The sequence below is a fragment of the Rhamphochromis longiceps genome, linkage group LG16 (genome assembly GCF_057381845.1).
Source record: "Rhamphochromis longiceps isolate RC_006_pf linkage group LG16, R_longiceps_female_GT1.1, whole genome shotgun sequence".
Classification (NCBI taxonomy): Eukaryota; Metazoa; Chordata; class Actinopteri; order Cichliformes; family Cichlidae; genus Rhamphochromis; species Rhamphochromis longiceps.
Genome location: NC_140572.1, coordinates 2342581 through 2364410, shown reverse-complemented (window position 1 = coordinate 2364410; position 21830 = coordinate 2342581). Strand labels below are relative to the sequence as shown.

The 21830-nt window shown below is 45.3% G+C and overlaps 1 protein-coding gene across 4 annotated transcripts in view; it reads right to left on the bottom strand.

The window, feature by feature from the left end:
• The window catches only part of kalrna (kalirin RhoGEF kinase a), a 152887-nt gene that overhangs the window by 84773 nt on the left and 46284 nt on the right, over positions 1 to 21830 (bottom strand). For all 4 annotated transcript variants that reach the window (XM_085384695.1, XM_085384697.1, XM_085384696.1 and 1 more), the window contains 12 exons: positions 21083 to 21197; positions 18434 to 18626; positions 17986 to 18159; positions 17827 to 17910; positions 17545 to 17676; positions 16424 to 16546; positions 14074 to 14196; positions 13736 to 13927; positions 12010 to 12141; positions 10001 to 10099; positions 9791 to 9922; positions 6255 to 6377 (listed from right to left, as the gene is read on the bottom strand). In XM_085384695.1, the coding sequence (XP_085240821.1) occupies positions 6255 to 6377; positions 9791 to 9922; positions 10001 to 10099; positions 12010 to 12141; positions 13736 to 13927; positions 14074 to 14196; positions 16424 to 16546; positions 17545 to 17676; positions 17827 to 17910; positions 17986 to 18159; positions 18434 to 18626; positions 21083 to 21197 (1622 nt within the window). The remainder of the gene's footprint in view (positions 1 to 6254; positions 6378 to 9790; positions 9923 to 10000; positions 10100 to 12009; positions 12142 to 13735; positions 13928 to 14073; positions 14197 to 16423; positions 16547 to 17544; positions 17677 to 17826; positions 17911 to 17985; positions 18160 to 18433; positions 18627 to 21082; positions 21198 to 21830) is intronic.

Genomic DNA, 21830 nt, shown 5'->3' with positions numbered 1-21830 from the left:
AGAAGAAAAGTTTTACAATATTTACAATTTACTACAAAAATTTACAAATTAACTTAGGAATTTACAGTAAAGAATGTGCAAATAGCAGAAGAGATTATAAAGATAAGGATTATAAATTATAGGAATTATAGGATTATAGGAAATGTGTGGTGACGTGTGTGAGAGTCCAGTCTTATAGTGACGTGTTTGGGAGAGTCCAGTCCTACACCTGGTTCAGGCCCCGAATAGCCTGGGGGAAGAAGCTCCTCCTCATTCTCTCTGTTTTGGCCTTAAGGGAGCGGAAGCGCTTCCCAGACCTCAACAGTGAGAAGAGTCCATTGTTGGGATGGGAGAGGTCCATCATAATCTTCCTAGCTTTGGACTTGCACCGCTTGGTGTAGATGGACAGCAGGTCAGGGAGCTCTGATTGAATGATGCGTTCTGCCGAGCGCACCACCCTTTGCAGATCTCGTCTGTCCTGCTTGGTGCTGTTCCCAAACCAGGTGCAGATGTTTGACGTCAGGACGCTCTCGATGGTGCAGGAGTAGAAGTTCTTGAGCACCTTCAGTGGCAGATGGAAGTCTCTAAGTCTTCTGAGGAAGAAGACACGCTGACGGGCTTTCTTAACCAGGGTGTTGATGTGACAGGACCATGACAGGTCCTGAGTGATGTGGACACCCAGGTATCGGAAACTGTCCACTCTCTCCACTGGTGTGCCACTGATGATGAGGGGTTTGTAATTCCTCGCCTGCTTTGTAGTGAAGTCCACGATCAGCTCCTTAGTCTTGCTGATGTTTAGGAGGAGGTTATTCTCCTGGCACCAGGTCTCCAGGTTCCTAATGTCCTCCAGGTAGGCCGTCTCGATGTTGTCGGAGATCAGGCCCACAACAGCAGTGTCGTCAGCAAACTTGACAATGGAGGTGGTGTCGGATGTGGCTACACAGTCATAAGTGTACAGTGAGTACAGCAGGGGGCTTAAAACACAGCCCTGAGGCACTCCAGTGCTGAGTGAGATGGAGGGGGAGACTTGTTTTCCTACCCTCACTGATTGGGGTCTGTCTGTGAGGAAGTTGAGGATCCACTGACACAGTGATGAGCTGAGTCCTAGATCCGTCAACTTGGTGAAAAGCTTAGAGGGAATTATTGTGTTGAATGCTGAACTGTAGTCCACGAACAGCATCCTAACATAATTCCCTCTGCCAGTGTCCAGGTGACTCAGGGATGTGTGGAGCAGGTGAGATATGGCATCGTCTGTGGAACGATTAGTCCGGTAAGCAAACTGAAGTGAGTCGATGGTGGGAGGAAGTGAAGAAGTGATGTGATCTCTCATCAGTCTTTCAAAACACTTCATCACAATTGAAGTCAGTGCTACTGGACGGTAGTCATTGTGGCAAGCGGGCTGTTGTTTCTTTGGAACAGGGACAATAATGGACTGTTTGAAGCACGTGGGAACCACAGCTTGGGCCAGGGAGAGGTTGAAGATCTCCGTGAACACCGGTGCTAGTTGATCAGCGCAGGCTCTAAGGACCCGGCCAGGGATTGCATCTGGTCCTGCTGCCTTCCTGGTGTTCACCCTCCTGAAGGTGTTCCTCACGGCATGCTCTGTGATGACGAATGCATTTTCTTCACTGGTGCACTCCGAGCGCGCGCAGCCGTTTGTTGTTTTAATTGCTGCGGCGTCGAAGCGAGCATAAAACGTGTTCAGCTCATCAGCCAGTGAAGCATCGGCATTCATCATTGAAGAAGCTGGTCGTTTATAGTCCGTTATAGTCCGCAGTCCTTTCCACAGGCTCCTAGAGTCGCACTGTCGTAGCTGTGACTCTAGTTTTTCCCCGTAGCTCCGCTTTGCCTTTCGGACCGCACTGCGCACGTTGTAGGACGCAGCCTTGTATAGGTCCATATTACCGGAGACAAGCCCTTCATTGTAGGCAGCGGTGCGTGATCTCAGAGCGTCGCGGATGTTTTTATCCACCCACGGCTTCTGGTTGGGAAACGTTCGGATGATAGTTCTTTCTGCTGTGTCGTCCGCTAGTTTCCCGATAAATCCCACAACCGCTTCCGTAAACATGTTGATGTCATCAGAGCTGCGCCGAAACATGTCCCAGTCTGCGTCATCCAGTGCGTCCTGCAGCGCGGCCACCGATTGGTCCGTCCAGCGAGCGACCTCCCTCCTGATTGGTGGTTGCTGCTTTAGCCTTTGTTTGTAAGCAGGCATGAGGAAGATGGCAGAATGGTCCGATTTTCCAAATGCCGGCAGGGGCTGAGCCTTGTAACAGTTCTTGAACGGGGTGTAGCAGTGGTCTAATGTCCTCGTGCCCCGGGTGGAGCAGTTGATGTGCTGGTGAAGGTTGTGAAATGTCCGTTTGAGATTCACTCTGTTAAAATCTCCCATAACAATGAGTGCGGCATCTCGGTGAAGTGTTTGTTGATGTGTGAGAGCCTCATGTAGCTCACATAAGGCAGTGTCCGAGTCCGCGTGAGGCGGAATGTAAACAGTGCAGGCAATGACCGCAGTGAATTCCCGAGGGAGATAGAAAGGGCGACACTTAACGATCAAAAGCTCCAGATTGGGCGAGCAAGAGCGTGTGAGTGGGGAGATGTTTGTGCTGTCGCACCATCTGTTGTTCACCATCAAACACACTCCACCACCTCTTTTCTTCCCCGACTCCTTTGTCCTGTCCATGCGGTAAACCGAAAAGAACCCCGTCGGCTGCACGGCGTGGTCTGGTATCGCTGGGTTCAGCCAAGTCTCGGTGAAGCAGAGGAGGCTGCAGTCCCGAATGTCTCTCTGGAACTTGATTCTGGCTTTGAGGTCATCAAGCTTGTTGTCGATGGATTGAACATTGGCTAGCAGGATACTGGGCATGGGTGCGCGGTGTGCGTGAGCCCGTAGCCTGTTCCTGATGCCGGCTCTTTTACCTCGAGGCCGTCGCTTAGGGCCGCGTCCTTTGTTCTCTCTCAGGATCTCTTTTGGCCAGTTTGGGTCCGGAGTTAAACATGGTGAAATGTTCGCGTATTGCAGACCAATAGAAACCAGAATGTCTCTACTGTAGCGGATTTGTGTGTTTTGCATGATGCCCATGCAAGATTATCGCAGATATAGCAAAAAGTGACGAAAAACTGCAAAAAGTGGAGAAGTTAGGGCAGAGCATCCAGCACGGCAGCCGACCTCACCGGCGCCATTTTGATGTATTTAGATACTGCCAGATTTGATAAGAAGAGGAGAACATCATCGGGGTAGAGATATATAAGATGCACTTGTCATTCATTGGATCCCAGTCAAAGCTCGGTGTACTCTCAGTGCTCCAGGCCGAGGGCCAACAGCACTGGTGGAGGAGGGCACCCTTGTTGGGCAGGTCGCTGTTATTGGTTTAGAAGTCATTCCATTTGTTATGCCTGCCAATCGGCTCTGTGTATAAGATTCTGATCCTCTTGAGAAACACAAACCAAAACCCAATCTGGGAACCACATTAGATGGAACCGGCCGTTCAGTTCTATCGAAGGCCTGTTTAGCATCCAATGATATCCAAGTATCTTTAGTATCAGTTTTCTGACATTATGTGTAGTAATTCTTATATTATGTAAGAAACTTTGAATAAAACCATTATGTAATCACCTTCAGAAGATTCCTTATACATTTATAGAAGAGGGCGTAACCTTTGTTCTTTGAATTTTTCAGGTCCTGGTGTTTTGCCACTAATGTGCAGTGTCTCTGCAAGGGCCTGATGTCCACTTACGAGGACATTACACTGCCACAGACTAATGTCCTCTTATGTGGATCTCATTTTTCTCAGAAACAAATATCAGGTAAAAAAAATAAAAAATCAGGTGATTCTTTGTTTTTACATTCATCAGGTGCCCATCAGCCCAAACGGCACAGAGAAATTAAAAATGCACTCAGGTCTTAGGAGCTTAACTATGCATTTAGGTTAAACGCTGTGATTCTGCAGGTGTTCATATGTGTGCGACTGTTTCTCTGTGTTAGCTTTATGACTGCACAGGGTGGACCCGCGTCTCACCCTACAGTGTGGAGGGGCTCCAACCCCCACAGAGAGCTGGACAAAAGGTCGACTGATGGTCCGACACAATAAATACATCAAATAAATGCTCCCACACAGAGGCTACGTTCACACTGCAGGTCTTAATGCTCAATTCCGATTTTTTGATCAAATCCGATTTTTTGATCAAATCCGATTTTTTTACAACAGCATGTTTGACTGATGGCCTTAATGTAAAGACTTCAGACTTCACGTTTCCCAATTTTTGCTTTAAGTTATTTTGTTATTTACATAATAATGTCGATAACCTAATAATGATCCTTATTGCTGTTTTAGAGGAGCGCTGCTTCAAAGGATAGCTGCAGATTTCTGTCAGAATCTGCAGAGACAAATAAAATGTTCACGTTTCTCCAACGTTGTCTTCCCAACAGTTTCACTGGATGGCCAGGAAGTGTTCGTGATGTCTTCTCCGGCGCTGATAATTGGCGTCTGTCTTCTGTCAGTGACGTAAAAGACGGATTTAATACGACTTGACCATCAAACGCTTTCTGAAACATCGGATATGTATCGGATTCAGGACCACATACGAAAGTGACCCAGATCGGATTTGAAAATATCGGCTTTGTGCCGTTCACACTGTCACACCATGATCGGATAGATGGTCGCACAGGGTCAGAAAAATCGGATTTGATGCGCTTTCGCCTGCAGTGTGAACGCAGCCTAATGTAGACTCCATACAAAAGGCTACAATGTTATCTTGTCAATAAGCTGCAACAACCAATCACCTGTAATAAGCCTGTAACTGCTCATGGACAACCAAGTGAAACAGACACAATCCACATACCAAACGTTGTACACACATATTTGCATTGTTAACAGAGTTTTCAGTGTCATCATATTTCATATTAGGACGTCCTAATCAGCCAACACGTCTTTGTAGTGAAGCAGGCGACTGAGCCAACGCTCTCTGAAGAAATGAAGGCTTAAAGCCGGGAGGAGAAGTTGGAAGATGAAGACTTCAGTGGGAGTAAAATAGTATTTGAGTCATTCTGTTTGATGTTCGGGAGGCTCAAATGTTCCTAATCAGATGAGGAGAGCAATGACACAGCATCACATCACAAAGCAAGACTTGCAGACATGTGCCACGTCTTTCTGTTTGTGCAAATATACTTAGATATTCATCTGACATGTGCTAAATGTATCCATGTTGCAAAAAGGAGAGTGAACTAACGAGGGAAGGGACAGAGAGACATGTAAACACTGGTGATCTGAAGGATAATCCTAATCCAGAGTGTAAATATCCGATCATACAACTACTCTTTATAGGATTACCACTCGCTTCTTTATGGGATTATCCCTTTACTGTATTAACCAGTGTAATAGATTCCAGTTACACCGATGCTTCCTGGTACTTACAGACAGCTCTGACATGACTGAAGTCAAAAAGGGCAAACTTTTAATAAAAGATCAAAACTTTTTTCCATATGAAGAGAATAAAATGACAGAGGAGAGATGACAAAAAGAGAGAACATCGCAGCAACAATAATGTTGTACAAGGACCTTTATTGTCTGAAGCCTAAAAATAAATCAGCCCTTGGACTTTACGCCACACGGCCCCGTGCACCGGCAGACGAGGGGGCCAAATCTGACCGACACGCGATCCAGTCTTCACAACTTCAGCTGCATATAAAGTCAAGTCAACATCCATTTTCATCTCACATTAAAACCAACCACAGCCGACCAAAGCGCCAAAGTTAGGACTGCAAAAATAAACACACAATAAAAGATAAAGTTAGGCGGCCGAGTGAGCTGTTCATGTGAAGTTTCACACGTGCACGAGATTAGGAGCAGAAAGGCTGGACTGATCGTCTTCAGTACCAACACTCGGCTGTTTGTTTAACACATGACAAACTGCAGCGGTGAAATTGAGGAATGGATGTGGATAACATCTTCTGCAGATCTTTCAGAAAAGCCTTTGACCATATATGGTCGTGTAAAGGCATTTCCTAATGCTTCCACCAGCAGACACGGTGGTTTAGAAAATTTGGAATTAATCAGGGCAGATAACTAACAGATGTTTGCACAGTGAGCAGATAAACGTGATTAAAAACTGGGCTGATTTTTTTGCTTCTTCTAGGCAAAGCTGACCTTTTTTATTTCCACTGCTAACAAGACCTGGACGAATTGGACCTGCTCCTTTCAGCTAAACTGCAGCACAACATAACAAAACAACAGAGAAGAGGAGCCTTCAGAGTAGGATCAAATCCAGTAACTTACCTGAGCTACATCTTCGAAGTCGTCGTGTCTCTTCTGCAGGGCTCGGGCTCTGTGGAGGGATTTCCCAACGCCCGTGTGTTTGCTGAGGAAAGCCTCGCCATGGTTTTCTATCCAGTCCATCACCTGGACGGGAGAAAACACCTTCTTTAGATCATCCCGAAGACACAGCAAAGATTTAAGGTCACCTGCTAAACCTCTCGTTGCTACTTCCAACTCTTATTCTGCCGACATGTGTAGAAATGCACAAAATGGTCTCAGAGCTCATGAATAAAGAATGAAATCAATGAAACCTTCATGATCTGGGTGGGAAATGTAGGTCAGTGCAGCTGAGAAGAGCAGGATGTCTCCATGCCATGTTTTTCATATACGAGTGTGTTATGAGCTGTTAGCTCTGTGGCTTTTGTAGCCTTTTCTCCCCTGGACAGTAACCCCAGTACTGGTTCCAGTTCATCTGAGACTGGGAATAAACAATGAAAAAACATGTTTTTGGCCCTGTAAAGGTTTGAGAGCCACTAAAACTCTGACTAAAATAATTTGCTGAAAGAAATTGTGATTTCTTAAAATATATTATTGGCTATTAAGTGGCATAGTGGTGGTCCCTCCTTTCCACAAGGGGGTAGTGGGTGACCTGCCCCTAGAATTTCAATGTACAGACTCCAGAGTCAACCTGCGCCTCCACAGTTTGGTTAACTGAGAAAAGTCCTACGAGTGTATGGTTCCCTGCAGCTGACTGGTTACTTGTTCACTTGATTCTTGTATCTGGTGACGTCAGAATGTTTCCACTGCTACCACTGCTGTGTGCCATGTAAGATCAAACAAATCGATGCCTCTTTTTTAAGGCACAAACATGATGTAATCAGAGTTTGGACATGAAACCAAATGTTGGATCTCTCACTCATTACCCTCTGAGTCTCCTGCAGGACAAATATATGTATATATAGCTTGTACATAGCTGTGTAAATACAGTGACAATAATTTGAAGACATTCAGATCTCCAATGATAAATGGAAATGAGGTGCACGGTGTACTAACAGAGGCCCATTCTTTCCATTAAATGTTCATACTGAAATATTGACACATCTTCATTTCTGCATGTTATGCATGACTGCTGCAATAAAATATGAACCCAGGCAACCCATCTTCTGTCCAGTAAGACCAGCAGCTCAGGCAACCTCTGGATCCTAAGGATTAACATCCAGCCTGTCGCACATTAGCAAATTATGTGTTTCAAGGCCTTGAAGCAACAGCGTGCACTCATGATGTCAGTGCAGCAGCTGGAGCCACAGAGACGTCAGTGTAGGGTCACAGTGCACAGACTGAAACTGCAGCTGGACTGTCTTTGGTGATCTGCACACATCGTACGCTCAGCCTTCACGTCTGCATCTCTCACTCTTCATCTCTGGGGTCATGTATATCCTGTAGCATTAGCACTCGTGCAACAGCCTTTTCTAGTGATTTATGCACGATTGTATAAGGTCGCTCTCTCACTTTCTGTGCCTGTGCCTCTCCCTCTGGGGGCTCATAGAAAGTGATGCATGACAAGTACAACTTGCAAAGCTCTGCTTTAAGTGAATTTATAACCCACTGATATGATCTCTTCTTCAGTCTGTCTCTTTGTCTTCTTACTTCTCTTAAACACTCTCCCACAGTCTCCCCTGGGTTAAATAAATATTTGCATGGCGCCAAAACTTAGAGCATTCATCTGTGAGTTTGCAGCTCTAACTCGCTCTGCCAAGGCCTGTTTGTACATACACTAAATGCATCAGAGCTGCAGATACATCAGGCCTGTGCAAATGAATTCAATGTGCTGATATGTGTCTGTCCTCCAGAAAAGTTAAAGAGTGTGTTTATATTTCCCCAAAGAAATATAAACACACATATGTACAGCTGGGCCTTGCATGAAAATTCAACAAAATGGGATTCTTAAATAAAACCTCCTGTACTGTGCAAAAGCTTCACCACACATCATCACACTGACCGACCTGGCCAGCTTTTAGCAAACGCTGGCACCACCAGGACCTGCATGTTGTCAGAGCTGAGCTGGTAAATGCATTAGTGATTCCAGGCCAGTCACCGTCCCAACCACCTGCGTGCTTATAGCCAGCTAGCTTTCATGTGTGAGGTTAATTTGTAGAAGCTCAGACGTTCAGTCTTTGGAAAGCTGTACGGAGCTTTCTCCTGTTTGGTGCGGCTCTTCCTTACAGCATAGCTCTACACTCAGACGTGGAAAATACAACTGAAACATGGAGTAAGGTGCAAGAATGCCACCCCTCACTTTCTTTATTTAATAAAAATGGGAAATACTAACAGTGACACATAAATGGAAATAAAGAACACTGACTGCTTCAATAAAGACTGAAAGTGCTTCACTGTGTTGCTTTCACTTGATGGTTTATTCCTTGAGTTTGGGACCTTTTTTTGCCTGCATGACTCATAGGTCATAGGTCAGTGTTGAGTGGATTACTAACCTCTCTTTAGTCCACTACTGATTTTAAAGGAAAACTATTGCTCAAGTCCACTTACATTAAAGTCAAAATATAAAGAAATGTGGGGGAGGCTGAGACTTTTGCACAGTAATGTTTAACCATGTACCTGCTGTTCCTTACTGAACCTATAGGTGGCACCGTCTGAATTGGATGCATGTGTTAAAGCCCAGCACACTATTGCTGAAGTTTGATGCAGAGACACTGAAAGTCGTTTCATGTTAGTGATTTTATTTAACAAAGAACAAAAAGCTGCTCAGGCAGAATTCAGAGATGAATGATGCGGTGCTTGGTTGTATCTCACTCCTGGTGCCTCACTATCTGACGCTGGGCTTACACCAGAGCACTTTGTCACCACAATGTTCCCACCACACACGTGGGAGACACAGAAGGCAGCAGAGAACGTGTGGTACGTTCATCACACACACATCGGTCATTGCTGTCGGTGATGCACGAGTGTCAATGTGTCAAACTGGAGCCACAGTGAAATGTGGGGTCCCAGACTGGGAGCCCATAGAATGGGCTGACTGTGGACCGTCCACACTAAGTAGAGTCTCCAGTGGGGCCCATTGTAGGCCTGCAGTGTATGTATGCACAGCATGCCCACACTCTAGATGTGGACTGCAAGCTTGCCCACAGGAAGCCATGTGGGGGGACCCCCAAAACTGCTGTGGGCTTTGCATTGGCACGCTGAGTTCCCTGCCCACACTGCCCGACAGTTACAGCTACTGCTACCCACTGTTGGCCAGCACGGGGACGTTTGCTAGGATGGGATGAGAATATTTCCATCAAAATCAAAACTGTAATCATTCTCCACCCTGTAGACATGTCCAGGCACGCGCGCCATGATTTCACCACACAGCTCAGGAGATCACAACAGAGGCGCAAGTGCAACGGGGCAAAATGGGTCTTCCACTGATAGATGGAAAAATAGCAGACCATCTGAAAAAAGAAGCTGGTCTTCAATGAGAAAAGAAGGACGGAAATATAACGTTTTTATGGATCTGTTCTCAGAACCTTTTGGTCACACCCTGAACATTGCTGTGTGTTTACCTGTTGGACATCTTGCTGGAATACACAGAGCTGCAGTCTCTGGTGCAATCGGACCTTTCGATGTTGCCAAATGTTCTCCAGACGCCGCTGATGGTGAAGAACCTCATGAACCACGTCCAAGATACAGTGCACCTACAGAGAAACACAAACGTTAGCTTAATCGGTAGATGGTGTAGGCATGTTTCCTATTGGTAACACAGGGACACTGACCGCTTTGGAGTAATTTGCAGTGGCTGTAAGAGATTCCGAGTTGCCTGGACTGAGAGGCCTCTGGAGGACATCCAGCAGGGCTTTACCATCCTGACTCACCTGCAAACACATAAATCACATGAATCACATGAGCAGCAGTCACCGGTGCTCCAACTGTAAAAGTCTTAATATGTTTCTAGGATTTAAAGTATGGTTGTGGTCATTACAATAAAACAAAAAGACGACTCTGCCACCTACAAACTGTTCAACCTGAGCGCTCAAAGAGCTTTATACAACACGCCCCATTTAACCAGCTGCTGTTGTGATTTGTCACCATGACCATGAATTGAATCCCTGACCACCAATCACAGGATTATCTTATTTGTGACACTTTAACAGATTCCCCGACGACAGTGCTTCTTTGTCCGCCATGCTTTGCACAGTGTGTAGAGGTCACCAACTTTCAGCATCAAATGCTAATGACCTCCAAACTTCATGTGGCACTTCAGATTAGTTCGAGAGCAGTTTGTAGAGAGCTTAATGGAACGGGCTTCCATAGCTAAGCAACTCTGAGGCTTTACATCACCAAACACAACGCAAACCATCTGATGCAGTTGGGTAAAGCACACCGGCACTGGACTCAGTGGAGACGTGCTCTTTGGAGCGTCGAATCATGCTTCTCCGTCTGGCGATGGATGAATCTGGGTTTGGAAGCTGTCAGGATAATGGCACTTCTGACTTGAGCATGGAGCAAGTTAGATGTGGAAGAACTCTGACTAGCACAGAGTCCTGACCTCAACCCGATAGAAGACCTTCAGGGTGAAATAGCCGGGACCAGACCTTCTTGTCCAACATGTCTGAGCTCTGCTAAACATTGTGGAAAACAATCACTCTCAGAAGAGTGGAAGCTGCTGTTGCTGCAAAGGGTGGGCCATTAAAGCCTTATGGATTAAGAATGTGATGTCACTCCAGTGCATCTACACACGTATGTGGGTGAAACCAGAAACACACATTTTCCTTGAAGAAATAAACATGTAAGTAATAATAAACTTTGGGGCAACAGTCAGATGTCTGCACTTTCCTCACCTTAAGAACTCCAATACCAGTGTCCTGAACTGCAGTGACAGCAGTCCTTGTTCCTGTTGAGTCTGGCACACAAACCAGTTTGTTCTCAGCTGTGGGTTCTGGTTAGAGTGGTGTTCTAGTGTGCAACAGATCTGACTATGAGGCAGAACAAGCTAAACTGTCCCAGCAGCTGCAATCCATGACTGTGAGACTCGAGACTACTCACAGCCATAGGGGACCACTGCAGCACAAATCCAACACGCTCATTAGCAACAACTACAATGTCAAAAAGAGGTCGCAAAATATATCTGATGCACCTGTACAGCCCACCCAAGAGAAAGGCTTCTATAAATGAATTAGCATGGTGCATGTCACATTTGCATAAGTATGCAAAAAACAATGTTTGTCACATGGTTGTACAGATTATTGAAAACCAGAATCCAAAGGATCTGAAGCCACTGCAGGCATGACTGATCCCACTAAAGAGGAAGTCTCTCCTCCTTTAAAGCAACCATGGGACTATCTCTCACCTTCACTCATTTAACCCCCGTCTAAAGATAAAACTCCAGAATGCTGCTGCGAGCACAGAATACATTTACTGAAGTGTCTTCACACAACAGCTTGAAGGGTTAGTGCAGCAACTGCCCGATGGCACCCTGTCATCACAGCCAGTCTCAGTCCGCAGTACTGGCAGCATCCACAAGAGGCTCTGGAGCCCAAATATTTCAATGTTTTTTACACGTGACATCATTTACAGCGAAGTTTCTGGACATTAAAGATGTTTTAAATCCTAAATGTTTTCCAGACAAACAGGTTGTGGAGTGACCACATTACCAAAGTGATCAGCTCTTCACAGATCACAGACGCTGCAGGCACACAGCGGCGTTGTGCTTTGTTTTTGTGTGATGTTTGTCAGCTTCAGCTGCCGCTAACATTCATTTGAGTGAGTAGGTTGGGCGGTTTACCTCAGTGTACGCCTGGGTCACTTGCTCGTAAAGGCTCTGGTGACGGTGAATGGCAATCTCCAACTCCTGCATCTCAGATGGTAACCCGCCCTCGCTGCAGACTTTACACCAGGTCTCCACCTCAGACAGAAACTTATGAATGAAACAGACACAGATGGATTCATACAGTGCGTGCATTCATGAGATGATTCATTCAACAAAATGATGTTTCTCTGGTTCCTTGACAGTATCAGATATTCTGGGTCAGCTTTGGTCTGTTCCATATAACCATGATCAACGTCCTTTTGTGGCTTACTGTCCGTATGGGAGCGTTTAATCTACCCTTCTCTGCATCACTACAGTAATGCTTCAAACTCTTGATGAAAGTAGAACAGTTTTCTTCATTTTTAAGGTGGTAGTGTTGAGATAAAGTCCTGCAGTTCGGACAAATATTGGGCCTAACATCAGGCAGGTCAAGGTCAGCCAGAGTCCAGATGTGGCAGGACTCAGTGCCTGCTCACATGAGCTATAGCTAGACTAATACTGGTCTGCACGTTTGGGAAATCTCATCAAATCTGCCTCTGAACCAGGTCACCGTCTCAACCAGGGTCAGAGTTGGGAGGCAAATTTCCAAAAATTCTAACATGCTATATATTACAAGATTTTCCAAAGGAGAATTCATGGATAACTTTAAATATAAATATATAAACAGGTGGAAATTCTGCAGAAAGTGCTGAAATGATCCAAATGATGGAAGTGTAAATGATCAACCCACAGAGGCCTGAATTCAAAGAAACGCCAAAAATGATGCAGCAGCCAAGTCCATGCTCAAAATGGTACTCATGGCGTCCTGGACATCTCCTCCCACATCTGGACCAGGGGAATACCAAAGCTCCTGGGATCGCCGTATGGACCAAAACTTAATGTCCCAGATGGTTTAGGTTAGACTATCAATTAGCTCATAATGCGGGACCCTTTCACATGTGCCACAGTGCTGAGGCTGAACCTGCTCTGACCTGTGAAAAGCACAGGGTGTCTGATATTCCACAGCAAATCCCAGTCATACAGTTAACCAATGCCAGCGAGGCGATGGCTGGTGTGGCACTTTATAAATAAAGCTGAACTGACCTGTGAATCCTTTTTTATTATCTCATTATTTCATCATAGTTTTTTGTTTACATGCATTCTCAACAGCCTCTTTAGAACCGTCTACATGGCTTAAAAGGAAGACCCACTTTATCTCCTCCCTGTTTTTCACACTCTACTCTCACTGTATCCTTTCTGTAGCTTTGCCAGTTTTCTTTCCATTTTTCCTCCTGAGTCAACACGTATCTGCTTTTCTGTTGGAGTCAGTGTCATCCAATCCCTCTCCTGTCCCCACTTCTCTCCCTGTCTTTCATCTCGTGCTTTCTCAAATGTTCTCTTGTAGCTAATGTCAAGGGCCCAGCAGGAATCAAACAGGTTCCATCTGTTGCCATGTCAACCTTCCAAGAATCAGCAGTAGAGCAGTTTGATCTATTAAATATAATCAGACAGCATAAATGTCCCATTTGCATGTTACATTCTAGACATGTGTCTACTGCAGAGAGACTTTTAGATTAGACAGTTACCCGATCAGTCACCAGTAAGAGGTGCAGCTTGTCCTCTGTTACATCGGTTAGAAAGGGTGGCCGACGTCCCCCCTGTGAAGGCTGGGTAAGTGAGTATCTGCTCAGAAACATCTGGGAAGGTTTTCCTGGGATCTCACCTGCTCAGCCTTCTGGTGAAAGACAGATGACATGGCCAGGATGGTGGAGCGTTCGTCAAGTGCAGCAGCAAAGCTTTTCCAGTCCTGATCCAGCTGTCCTGAGATCTGTTTAATCTGAGTGGAGGCGTAGTGGCCGGCCTCCGCCAGACGACTCGCCACCGACATGATTCTGTTGATGTTTACGTAGGCATTCTGGGAAGAAAGAGCCTCCATCAAAAGACTGTTGCTCCAACTGTCAGCAGTTTACACAGAAATTAAACCAGTTGACCTGCCAGTCATTTTTACAACACGATAAATGATAAATGAGGTTTGCAAAGAACTACGAAGGCGTCGTGTACCATGGAGTTCATGGCGAAGTGATTGTGTTGAGTCTGTAGCTCCACAGCGTGCTGGTAACCTCGGCCAATCTCCGTGTGGCTCTGCAGGAACAATTCCTTATTGTGGCTGATCCAGTCAAACATCTGCAGGCAGACCACACAGCAGATCAGTGCAATGATTCACACCACATGTAAACTCGTGATAACACAAAACATTATCAGTAATGCACCGAATCCCTCCAAATCCAAAGTCCCAAAGACTTCAGTGCAGACACAGACATACACAGCTGAGTGTCTACAGTGTGGAAAGTTAAGAAAAAGTTAGCCTACTCTGAAGGATGATGAAGAATTCATCCTTTCACGCAGATACGGGTTGGTTATTGTGCCTCGCGGTAACCACGGCAACCAAGACACAGCCATTTTTCTTGCAGCGTTTTCCACAAAACAGACGCCTCGTCAGGCCTGAATGTTTTCCCGGCCCGACCGCGAGAGCTGAGTGATTCCCGGTGTAAACGGGTCCACACACCCCCACAGTGCCTCGCTGTGACAACACTGATGTGGACAAAAACCTTCTCTTTTTTCTCTGTTTGCTTTACAGTAAATATTTATCTGCATGTGGATTTCTGTATGGAGCAGCAGAGCAAGCCGCCAGTGTCTGTCTGTGTACGAGAGGGGCGCTTTTATGCTCCCATCAACAACACAGCTCTGTTATCAGGAGGCAGAGGTACAAGCTGACAGTAAGATATTATAAACTGTGCCTCCATGAACATAAAAACTGCAGCTTTCGTAGTAATTACTGTATTTTAATGTAGCAGGACCTGCCTGTGAGCCTGTACAACAGTGAGGCCAGTCTTTGTATCCCCATCACCCGAGCAGAATAACAACTAAAGTAAGTCATAATAATCACCTTTGCCTTTGAACAATAGCTACAGTCTGGTCCTGATATGGGAAATGTCCATATATAGCATTTTGGACTGAAACAGGAGTAGCTGTTGTAAACAGGCTGGTATGTTAATGAATGGAATGACGGGAATTCTAACATTCATTCACAATTCCAACTAACTCGGAGAAAGTAAAGCGATGTTGGCTGATTTTCCACTGGAATAACTGCGACTTATTCCTGTGTTTAGAGAAATGCCACAGGCTGATTCATCCAGGCCACAGTGGAGTTTCCCAACACAGTGACTGTACAGATGTAAAGAGCAGCTGCTTGCAGCTGTGCTGAATGAAGTAAATCTTCTGTGATTTTAGGTTATTTTTGTCAAAGTGCCTGAAACTATTTTTAGATGGCAGCGTCTCATTATGACGTGTGACTCAGTACACAGAGGCTCCATCACAAAGGGACAGTTTATTCATAGATGTTGAGCTACACTGCCTTTGGTGTTTACACATCATCTACTTCTCAGGACGAGAAGCCCGTTCTATCAGGTACAATCAGAGGTTTTCAGGTTTTAATGGTGATTTACCTTTTACATCACCATGGTAACTTACTGTATACGACACAGCTCTGGAAGTACATAAGAGAGTACTGACCAATCAGTTCTCTAGTAAACAGCATGACCTAGAAGATGAGGTGTGACCTCGGTGTGCAGACAGTAAGAGGGTTTTTAGTCATTGTCTTTCCCGAGTAACTGTGTAAGTCTTGAACTTCATTCATACTCAGATTTCTGCTTCCAAGGAGCTGATCTGTCATTTTTAAAGTGGTGCTTTTTCACTCGTCCTTCTACCTGAACATTTGATTTTTAAGCAACTTCACACAAACTATGAAGCATTCATGCACAAAAACTCGAGGAATAAAACAGACAATGTAGCATCAGTTTTAGATTGTAGTTTTAGGCATGTTGTTGCTAGCAGCTAGACTATAATCATAAAAAGCATATTTGCACCAACAAGGTGATTCTGAAGAGTTATTAAAGTCCGGCATACCTCAGTATGAAACGCAAGCAAGCGACAAAGTGTGTCCTGAAATTATCTGAGGAAACTTGAAGGCAATTGAAGGTTTGCCAGGCCGAAACAGCAGACGAACAACATATTATCCAGCTGATAACTACCTCAGTGTGAAAACTTAGCCTTATCTTTCAATGTCAAACCCAAAGAAGAAGAAGATAGCCTCGATATGCTGAACTGTGGCTGCAGCTCAGGAGGTAGCACAGGTCAGCTAAGGCTGGTCATTCAATCCCTGGCTGCTCTAGTCTGCAGGTCAGGTATACTAACCCCAGTGCGTTTAACAGAAAGCAGTGCAGGTGAATGAGGCATGCATAACAGCATTATATCAGAGCTGGTGCACACGCCAGCACAGGCCCCTGATGTCTTTGTACTCATCCCAGCCTCGTCCTTCCTCACACTCTCATCATATTTAGGTGTAACTCACTTTTTCTGCATCCTGTTCAAAGAGGCGCAGCTGGAAGCACTGGTCCAGCTTCAGTTTCCTGACATGCCACATCTGATGGAGATGTTGCCTGGTGGAATGCAGCTTATCCAGCAGACTGGCCACCTGTCAGGAAAAGCACAATGTGTCACATGACAACAGCAAGCTCATCGAGTGTGTCTTACATTTCATTCAGCACATCACTTCTGATCTGAATGTGATGGCAGGTTTTCTTTGGATTGAACCAACAGTTCATTACGTCTGTCTTTTACACTGCTGTGTTACTGCTGTGTTTAGTACTGCAGGTGCACAAGTGGGGAACAAAACAGCACCTGCATGTGTATAATTCCACAGTTTAGCCTCACCTTCTCACTCGCATGCCATTGGCCGGTTTGATATTGCCTTTATGATCCTCTTTAATCCAAAACGTAAAGCACAGATTTAAATATGAAAGATGTCTCACACTCATACATCAATGTAAATGCTGCTCACGCAGGCAATGCACATGTACTTCATGTGCTTAATGCAAACAAGTTCTGCACTCAAATTTTCCCTGTGGAGTCCTTTGGCTAATGAGCTAATATGCAGCCAGCACTTGTCAGATAATGAGGGTTGCTAACGAGCTGGCTAATGAGAAAAAATAAGGCTGTGGACTGAATCTTGTGTTATGATACCATGTGCTTTAAGCATTCAGCAGCTGGAAGGATGTGAGTTTCATTTAGTTATGAACAAAACTGTCAATAATCATCTAGACTCAGTTCACTTTTATCTATAGCACCAAATCACAACAACAGTGGCCTCAAAGCGGTCAACGTTACTGGTCATGTACGATGTGGGCCCTGATTATGTAGGCATGAAAGTATACCTGCAGGTTTGCAGTTAATATTCCAGTAAGTACTCTTATATAAGGCCAAAAGCATCTGCAAGCATCATGCATGGATGCATTAGTATCTGAATGTGCCACAGCAATTCTCATGTCTAGGTTCAAAGTTTTGTTTGCATCAGAAAGTATAGATAAACCACAACAGAAGCTACTATTCTTGTTTGGGGCCAGCCTGTGTTAACCTTAGCTTAAATAAAAAAGTGTATGCTGGGAGATCTTTGCTGGGCTGGACGTTGCTTACCTTGGGCACAAGGCTCTGAAAGTCAGCTGAGCCTGAGATGCAGTTTCTCCCTGAAAAGCCATCACTCGATCTGATACACTGGAGCAGCCTCTGGCCTTCCTGGTCTAATTCCTCCACTGGAGCCTTTAGCACCTGCAGGAGAGTAGCTTCAGTGGCTTTGCACAGTTCAAGCCTCTCATTAATAGTAGGAGAACACTGAATTGTGCTGGCTTTAGCACAGCTCGATCTAGAGCGATAACAAAGTCTCTGACTGTGTCTGCACCTGTACTGATAGTGACTCGCCTTTTTCTTAAGCTGGGTGTGTTCCTCTATCAGTCGCCGAGAGCCTTCCACATCTGCAGGAAAGTCCTTCTTGGACAGGAGCTCCTGCAGAAGACAGGAAACACTGGTCATATCGGCCATAGCAGTTACTCCCATTCTTTGAGCCTTTGCTGCCCCCACCTGCAGATCCTCCAGTCTGGACAGCAGATGAACAGCATTGGACATGAACTCCTCCAATGACACCCTGAGATCCATCCACTCCTCGTGGTTGTAGTCCAGCGAGCCTTCAAAGTCGTCTGTGAGCTGGGAGGGATCCACTAGCTTGGCAAGACCTTCAACTGACACCATGTTGGTCTGTTCACACAGACACAGGTTAGACGTGAGTTCTGACTACCTGCGGTGCTTCATGTGCTTACTACAGTGTAGTGACTGCAGCGTCTGTGCCACATATATAAATACATGCGTAAATCATGATGGCAGCTTGTGGAAATCAAAGATGCCTGAAAGTATTATTAGTTATTATCAGTTTGCCACACAAATAGCATTACAGCACTAATCTCTAATCATCTTACTGTTAATAAGGTTTCCTTTGAACGTGTTTTGGGTAAAACACACAAAGCCCACTGACCTCAAAAGAGAACTTTGCACTCCCGAAGTTCGTCTTCTGTTTCTGCCAAAAGTTGTCGGGCTTAATGATGAGAGCCACACAGATCTCAGCTGGGAAAGACTCCTGCAGCGTCTTGAGCAGAGGCTTAATCAGCTCCCACTTTGAACCTCGCATGTCAATGATGACAGTGAAGCCACGTTTGCATACGTCCTCGCTGACGGGACACAGACAAACAAGATGAGGAGGCAGAAGAGGCTCAGAGGAAATGATTAGTATCCCTGTTATACGAGACTTAAAGTGAACCAGACAATGCAGTTGTCTGCTACAGACCAATGTCTCAAAACCATCAGGTCCATTTGTGGTTGCCCCACAGACGGGGAGCGCCTGAGGCGGCAGCCTTGTTTCACTGGTGTCGTCAGCAGTCTGAATATGTTTGATATTTAAAGGAAACTTTCAGAGGGACATTTAGCAGAAGACGTCAATCTTATTCTGCTCTGCTGTGGCCTGTAAGTGACAGTCACACTGCAGGTAAAACATAAGTGCAATCCCATCAGATAATCTGGATGATATATTCCAGCATGGACGTGTTTGACGTTCTGAGCAGGTAAACTGTTTTCTGTTTGCAGAAGAAACTAAACACGCTGCAATAAAAGAAGAAGCTGCAGCGGGGGGCTCTGCAGGAATGAAACGTACTGTTTCTACGAGGAACATTATGTTTCCAGCTGAAACACAAGTAAGCAGGAATCAGGGGGAGCTGTACTTTAATATTGAGGTAACAAAGTGGCAGTTTTCAGTGTTTTCCTTTCTTTCAGTGCAACCAGATGTGTGCATGTATCTACCTCTAGCACAGCACATCCACATGCAGGCGTTTGTTGAGCACAGCTCAAGTGCTGGACGATGGCTTCTTGAAGCTGACAGTTGAGAAGATTTCTCCCAATCAGAGCCATAAACAGACAGAAACTCAAGCAGTTCAGTGCCTGACTCAGAGGAACTGCAGCATAACAACTGAACTGAACCCAAACTGCCACAACTCAGTGCCTAAAATTCAGTTACTGCAGCTGATTCGAGTGCCACAGCTCCACCTTCAGTAACATGCAGAGTCTATTAATACAAAGTCAGTTCATCCATTATAACCTGCAGACAGACCCCGTCACCCTGGAAACAGCAGTTCGATTAGCAAAAGTGGGTAAATGCATTTATGTGTGCATTAGTCTCTGACAGTACAGATTATTGTCAAAGGCCCTGGTTGCAAACTTTCTATAACACGTCACCACCGTGTCACATTTCCTTCTTCAGCAGGCGTCTCTAAACACAAACTGGCCGCCCTTTATCCTCGGGCTCACTCACATGTGACGGATGTGTTTGGGGTCCATTCTGAAGAGTCTCAGCTACACGCAGGATGGCATAAAGCCACTCTCACTGCAGTCCTCTACTGTCACATGGTCTGATCTACCACCACCCATTGGGCTGAAGCATCATCTTGACAAACCTCTCAAATTCTGGCATCAGTCTGGAAATGACCCGGCAGTGGTCTCGGCCCTTTGCACAGCTATTTTTACTTTACATTTTGAATTCCTCTGTGCACGACTCAGTGAAATGTGGGTCTCGAATGAGTTAAATCAAATCATTTCGATCAAGTTTGTGCAGATATTTACCAGATCAGTCAGACGGCTGAATGATGCTTAACACTGTCAGCACACTGTATCTGAACAGGCAGCATTTTATATTATGTGTGTTTACAACATTTCACTGTATAACTCAGTTATTTTACTCAAGCTTTCATCCTGATACGTTTTACATTTAAAATGATTCTGGACAAACTTTAGATCCATCCATCCATCAGCTTCCGCTTCTCCTTTTCAGGGTCGCGGGGGGCGCTGGAGCCTATCCCCGCTGTCACAGGGCGAGAGGCGGGGTCCACCCTGGACAGGTCTGTCGCAGGGCCAACACACAGGGACAGACAACCAGTCGCACTCACACCTACGGGCAATTTGGATTAATCAACTAACCTATCCCCACGAGCTGCATGTCTTTGGATGATAAATAAATTCATGCACCCCACAACTGCTAAAAAGAGACTGCAATTTAATTTTAGCTTTAAAAATCACCTGCTAAAAAAAACTACTACTAACTGAACATATTTTAACTGGATTTTTTTCCTGTGGTCGTCTAAATGCTGCCTGCCCCACAGTTTGAGAACCGCTGCTTTAAATCAACTTAAACTGAAACGATATTAAAAACTATGAGACCAAAACGAAAACGTTCCTGTGTGCAGAATGACTGGGGCAGGCCTGTGCCTAATATTTCGACTGCTTTCCTTGTAACACCCTCAGACTGTGTGAGTGCTCACAGACCGGCTCTTGTGTGCTGCAAACACTGCAGCTTTCATGCTGATGCAAATTAAACACTGGTCTACGCCTGCTGTTGTAACAGACTACAAGGAAGCACTTAATTGCTTAAATGTCCACTCCAGCCTTCACTGCTTCCTTAAGTGCCCGTCACACTTGAGTCTAACTAAATGTCCTAATAGAGCGGCTAGTAGAAAGACAACAGATGATACCTCTAACGTGAAAATGAAGGCAGGTGTGTGTGTGTGTGTGTGTGTGTGTGTGTGTGTGTGTGTGTGTGTGTGTGTGTGTGTGTGTGTGTGTGTGATGGCATTGTGAGTACCTGGGGACAGTAGACAGGTAGGTTACCAGCCTCCTCAGGTCCTCGGGTTTTATTCGGTCATGGTTGCTCCTGGCAGGAAATGTCAGAATTGGTCCTCCTCGTTTATCTCGTCCACCTGCAAGTAGATGCACAAGAAAAACCTTAAAGCCAAAACACACGTGTTCAGGCAGGTAATCCAGGGTGAGTTTACATCTACATGTGAATCAGTGGAATGACGTCCAGCGACACTTAAAGTGTAACTAAAGTGTTACCACTTTGTTAAGTGACCACAAAAAAAATAGCTATGAAAAAAAAATGGACCAATCACACCTTCACAAATAAACCAGCTGACCAATTAACATTTAACGAGGTGGTATTGGCTGATTGGTTAAGCCACAAACCGAATAGGTTCTGGACTGAACCACTACAGGTTAAAAGGGGAGACAGTCAACATGTGCTCATCCCACAAGCTGCGACACATCCTGCTGGTCATCAGCAGGGGCTGCAGACGTGTTGAGCAGCAACGCTGCCCTCAACAGTTCTGTTGTTCAGGTGTCGCACAGTTTTCTTCTCAGTGTCTTTTTAACATTGTTGGAATGGATCAGAGGTTTTCAAAATAAAAGCAGGGAACAGTGAAGCACATGGTCATCTTCCAAACTTCCAACGTTAGATTGCTTGTTAAACTATGTGTAGGAGAGTGTGCCGGCCACACTGGTGTGTTGTTTGGATGTTTGCTTTGGCAGTGAATGAGCTCTAAGGGCAGAGGAGA